The sequence below is a fragment of the Poecilia formosa genome, unplaced genomic scaffold, assembly GCF_000485575.1.
Source record: "Poecilia formosa unplaced genomic scaffold, Poecilia_formosa-5.1.2 Scaffold632, whole genome shotgun sequence".
In the NCBI taxonomy this organism is placed as follows: Eukaryota; Metazoa; Chordata; class Actinopteri; order Cyprinodontiformes; family Poeciliidae; genus Poecilia; species Poecilia formosa.
The window spans coordinates 181,317-187,024 of record NW_006800571.1 but is presented as its reverse complement, the minus strand read 5'-3'; the positions used below and the strand labels follow the sequence as shown (position 1 = coordinate 187,024).

Sequence of the window (5,708 nt, the reverse complement as noted above, 5' to 3'; positions counted from 1 at the left end):
GAGCATAATGAAGCAAGTGCGCTCAAGAATGTAATAGGCAAATTTTCTTTTATATTTTTGGTCAAAATGCAAACCAAAATTCTTGAATTTTGGTTACTACAAGCTAAGGACACTGATATCCTGAAAGCATCTGATCTACAAAATGCCATCAATGTTTTAATGGAGTTCAGGGAGCAATTTGATGAGGTTAAGTCTGCCACTATTGCTGTAGCTGCAAAATGGGGAAGTCAAATGCAGTTTGAAACAACCAGGGCCAGAAAAGTTAAGCGTCACTTTGACAAGCTTTCTGAAGACTGCTGCCTCACTGACGCAGAGAGCAACTTTCAGGTGCACGTTTTCAATGCCTGCCTTGATATTGTTATCCAGCAGCTGTCCCATAGATTCACCAGTTTAAATAGAACTGTGAATATTTTGAGGCAGTTCAACCCAAAACACTTTTGCAAGCAGGAGATGAGCAGTTACAGCAAGCTGCCCAGTGTCTTAAGTGACCACTACAGTCGGGACATCACCCCCAGCTTCCCTGCCCAGCTGATTTGTTTTAGAACCTCTTTCAGGGACCAGATAGCACAACAAAAATCGGTTGTTGATCTGACAAAAATGCTCATTGTCAGTCATTCAGCAGTAACTTCGACATTCAGTGAGGTTTGCACTGCCCTCATTTTATTTATGACTCTCCCCGTAAGCGTTGCAAGCTCTGAGAGGTCATTCTCCAAGTTAAAAACAATTAAAAACCACTTGAGGAGCACAATGGGACAAGAGAGACTGAGTGGACTTGCCATATTGTCCATAGAGAATGAGAGAGCAAAGAAAATGGACATACAGAGCATCGTGGACGATTTCGCAGAGTGCAAGGTTCGCCGTATGCCGTTCAAATAGTGATAAGTCTTTCACCACTATTTGAGTCCATCTGTGTTTGTGATCGCCACTGTGCGGTGTTAAGAAAATAAATTTAAAATATGCTAGTTTTAAAACTTAACATGTCTTGATTGAAATAGCCTAGTTATAGTTTTCAGATTAATAACGTATTCTCCCCTATTGACCTTTATGTTAGCTGTAGTTACAGCAGACTGTCTGCTATTGTTTGAACTGCCCTTTGTCTGTGTGTGGGAAACAATCAGGAGAAGTTCCAGCTTTCACACTGATCTGTGAAAAGCCATAAAACAGCAGGAGTTCAGGAGAAGCTCTGCTATCACTTTGTTTAGACAAAGGGGACAAATGGCCTTTGATTTTGGAAACAAATTGTAGGGAGTTTCTAACTTTTAAAAAGGGTCCAAGACAGCTCCTGGTTGGATGAGCAAAGGTACGCCTTATTTGAATATATTAAAGACAAGAATACGCCTTTACTATAAAATTTTGTACACAGGAGTAACAAATCAGATTTGCTCTTGCAATTCTCCAAAGACATCTTTGCACGTCTTTGCTTTTCTTCCTTTCTTTTCTTCTTTCTTTCTTTCTTTCTTTCTTTCTTTCTTTCTTTCTTTCTTTCTTTCTTTTCTATGTGTCAGGTAAATGAATGTATGTCTCTGTTGTTCAGCAGTTTCTGTTGTAATTTCATACGTTGTCTTCTATTGGATTAAACTCTGAAATTCTGTGACGTCAACACTCATTGGTAACCTGTGTCTGGCAGCTGAAGGAGGAACAGCTTATCCTGCTCTCTCCCGTCCTTACTGATAACTTTGCCTGTGAATTATTTTTAAAGTCACAATTTTTATAGTTATTTTACATTATCGACATCATAACTGGATTACTTCAAACCTAAGGACCGGGAGATTTTCTCACTTTTACTTTTACCTTACTTTTCTTCACCTCCAAGTTGAACTAGGGCAAAATGCCCCCGTCCGACCCCAAGGACATTAGCAGTATTCTACAACGACTTCAGTTTTTAGAAACGAAGATTCAACGGCTGGAGGTGAACTTTGAGATTAACGCTACCTGTGGATATGAAACAACTCTTCCTCAAACCAGCGGAGAGAGCACCATGCAGCTCACCCTGGATTGCTCAGGTCGCCAAGCCGAAACACAAGTCTCACACTGCGGATCCCATGAGACGACTAACGGGGAGAACCCCTCACCTGGACGAATCAGCGTGGCCGGGTCTGAGCCGAAACCCATCTTCAACTTCAACACCTGCTCCGCCAAAGAATAGCAAACAAGCAGCTGGAACCAAAACGGCTCCACCGACCCCGCTCCCAAGGACAAAGCAACCAGCCCAAGCCTCAAAACATTCAGACTCCGTGGGAATCCCACTGAAAAACAAATTTTCTGCACTCCAGCCTGAGTCTCTGAGTGAAAACCCACCTTCAAACATCAACAATGAGGCAAAGCCAACACATCCACCCCACAAAGCTCCGAAGGAAAAAGTGACCACTAGGAAAACAAAAGGTATGCCAAGAGTGTTTATTGTTGGAGATGAGGCAGTAAATGGAATCAGTCATGTTTGCAATCCCAAGAAAAGGAGAGTGGTTTCTTTTCTTGGTGACACTATCTGATTTGACTCGCAAAGTGCTCTCTCTAACCACTGATCAGCCAAACATGGAGACTTTAGTTGTGCATGTTGGAGCCAATGATCTGGCAAAGCAAAAATCGAAGATCCTGAAAAAGGACTTTAATATTCTTCTGGACACTATGGGACAATTAAAAATGAAGTTATTTCTCAGTGGTCCGATTTCATCACCAAAATGGGGAGACAAAAAGCATTCCAGGCTGGACATGATAAACAAATGGCTGATTAAAACCTGCTCTGCCAGCTCAGTGACCTTCATTGATAACCTCTGGATCTATTGGCAGCGCTTTCATCTCTTTGTAAGAGGAAGACGCAATCTTAACAAACATGGGATAAAGCTACTCGCTGCAAACATTTTTCATTTTGTCAACAAGAACAACAATGTGACCATCGCTTCAGAAGAACAGGCTCAAGGATGTCTGACTAGGATGGAACCCTCCGCTTATCAGAAGCAAAGTGTACCAAAACAAACTGATAAAACATTGACTGGGGACAGAATGACTGGTTCCCCTTCACCTTCCCCTCTCCCTCCTTCTTCCCCCCTCCATCTCTGCTCCTACACTCACTCACAAGATCAGAGTTTCCCAGGAAGTCCATCGCTAAAGAGAGTTGGGCTGTACCTGAACCGCCTGAAGATGCTGGTGGAGGATCCGGGTCAGAGAGGAAGGCGGACGGACTCCTCCTCCTCCCAGCAGGATGGAATGGATCAACAGGTTTGCCTCGGCACGACTCTTCTTAGCGCTAACATAGCAGACCTCACTTCATCTAAGCCACCTGCCTCTGACTTCCCAGAGGATCCATCACTCTACGCTTCTGAGGTCTGAGACCGGGGTCCAGACATTATCTTTACACCCGTCTTCCTCCAGAATGTGTCTGGCCCCCCGGCACCACAAAATAGGACATTACCTGTCCAGATCACTACAAGAAAAGTTACGAAAAACAGAAATACAAAAAGCAGCGGTTGTAGTGATTCAAACCTCAGACTGATCCCCTGCCTAAAGGAACCTCACACTGAAGAACTTTCAGCCTCCAAGTCGCTTAAACTAGCTCTTTTAAATACCAGATCTCTCTGTGCTAAAGCTCTATTAATTAATGATTTCATCACCGAGCATAATATTGATGTTCTTTCTGACAGAAACATGGCTGAATGACAATAATGAAGCAATCGTACTAATTGAATCAGCGCCTTCTACGTATAATTCTTTAAGTGAGAATAGAAAACACAAAAAAGGAGGAGGTGTGGCTTCAATATTTAAGAATACCATAAACTGTAGTAAAATCTCTTTGGGTAATTTTATGTCTTTTGAGTGTCTTGGAATCGAGGTAAAAGACCACAAACGAACTTTGACACTAACTTTATACAAAACTCCAACATATGTGGAAAATTTCTTTACAGACTTGAATGAGCTTCTATCATTCTATCATTGATTATGATTGTTTAATAATTGTCGGTGATTTCAACATTCATGTTGACAACCCCCAAGACTGAAGGGCAAAAAATCTCTGTAATATATTAGAGAGTTTTGGTTTAACACAACATGTCAAACAAGCAACACACACTCATGGACACACACTAGACCTGGTTATCTCAGTAAGGCTGTGAATATTTCCAATGTCTCTGTAACTGATGTCGGCCTGTCGGATCATTTTGCTGTTATCTTTGAAAGTTCTTCATCCGAAAACCCACTTGTACAAAAAGCTACTATCACAAAACGTATTTTCACAGAAAACACAGCAGAAATATTTAATCAAATCTACTCTTCTTCCTCGTCCTTAAGCTATAATGACAGATAAGTTGGTAGATGATTTTCAGTGCAAACTTTCAGATATCATTGATTACATTGCCCCCATTAAAGCGAAAGTTGTGACTGGTAGGAAGAAATCTCCATGGAGAAATGCACAAACTGTTCAAGCTGCAAGACAACTCTGCCGTAGGGCCGAATGGAAATGGCGTAAAACTCAACTGAATGTTTATTACGACATCTACAAAGAAAGACTACGTAACTATCACTCAACACTAAAACATGCAAGAGAGGCTTTCTTTGCAGATGTCATAAATAAAAACCTTAACAATGCTCGAGCTTTATTCGCTACTGTTGACAGGCTCACAAATCCTCCGATGACATTACCACCTGAACTTCAATCTAATGCAGCCTGCAACAAGTTTTCCAGTTTCTTTTCAGAGAAAATTCAAAAGATCAGAGGATTAATCTGCACATCCACTCCAAAGCCAGTACTTATGCTGTGCTCAAACAAAACAAATGCAGGAAAAAAGACCCAATTTTAACTACTTCATTATAAAACCCTAGAAGAAATTATAAGTCAATGAAGCTCCAGTTCCTGCTGTCTGGATATCCTACCCTCACATTTCTTTAAGAAAGTTTTGCCTGTCGTTGCTAATGATCTGATCCAAATAGTAACTCATTGCTCTCTTCAGGTGTTTTCCCCCAGGCTTTGAAAGCAGCAGTTATCAAACCACTGATAAAAAAGAACAATCTAGACAAATCACTACTGCAGAAGTACAGGCCGACCTCCAACCTCACATTCATCAGCAAAATGATTGAAAAAGCAGTTTTTAAACAATTAAATAACTTCCTAACAATAATGAATCGCTTTGACTCCTTCCAGTCTGGTTTTTGTTCTGACCAGAGCACGTAGACGGCCCTTGTAAAAGTGTTCAATGACATCCATGTAAATACAGACTGTGGGAGAACCACAGTGCTGGTTCTGTTGGACCTCAGTGCAGCTTTCGACACTGTTGACCATGATATTCTACTGAATCTACTAGAGAGTTGGGTCAGACTCTCCGGTCCAGTACTCAACTGGTTTGAATCTTACATAAAGAACAGGGATTTCTTTGTTTCAATCGGAAACTTCTCATCAGAGAGATCAAAGGTCACATGTGGGGTACCCCAAGGTTCAATCCTAGGACCCCTTCTTTTCAATATTTATATGCTCCCACTGGCTCAGGTTATAACAGGAAATAAGATTAGCTACCATAACTATGCGGACGATACACAGCTCTACATCACGATGTCACCAGGTGACTCTGAACCCATCCAATCACTGAATAGATGCTTAGAACAGATCAATGTGTGGATGTGCCAAAACTTTCTCCAGCTGAACAGAAACAAAACTGAAGTTATTATTTTTGGACCTAAAGAGGAGCGAACTAGAATCAGTGCACAGCTTCAGTTATTACAAC

At 41.4% G+C, this 5,708-nt stretch overlaps 2 protein-coding genes across 2 annotated transcripts in view; both read left to right on the top strand.

Annotated features, from left to right (window-relative positions):
* LOC103130409 (serine/threonine-protein kinase/endoribonuclease IRE1-like) overlaps positions 1-5,708 on the top strand; it is an 89,488-nt gene that overhangs the window by 47,847 nt on the left and 35,933 nt on the right. The window lies entirely within an intron of this gene.
* LOC107834459 (uncharacterized) lies at positions 1,993-3,726 on the top strand. Its single transcript, XM_016665905.1, has 2 exons — positions 1,993-2,351; positions 2,499-3,726. Exons 1-2 carry the CDS (start codon positions 2,314-2,316, stop codon positions 3,325-3,327), a joined length of 867 nt encoding a protein of 288 aa, XP_016521391.1. The 5' UTR covers positions 1,993-2,313; the 3' UTR covers positions 3,328-3,726.

Bases quoted from the DNA above. Each gene is read 5' to 3' on its own strand.
- LOC107834459 (XM_016665905.1), top strand. From the start codon at position 2,314: ATGAGGCAAAGCCAACACATCCACCCCACAAAGCTCCG. The intron at 2,352-2,498 runs AAGGAAAAAGTG...TGATTTGACTCG, and splicing joins ATCCACCCCACAAAGCTCCG to CAAAGTGCTCTCTCTAACCA.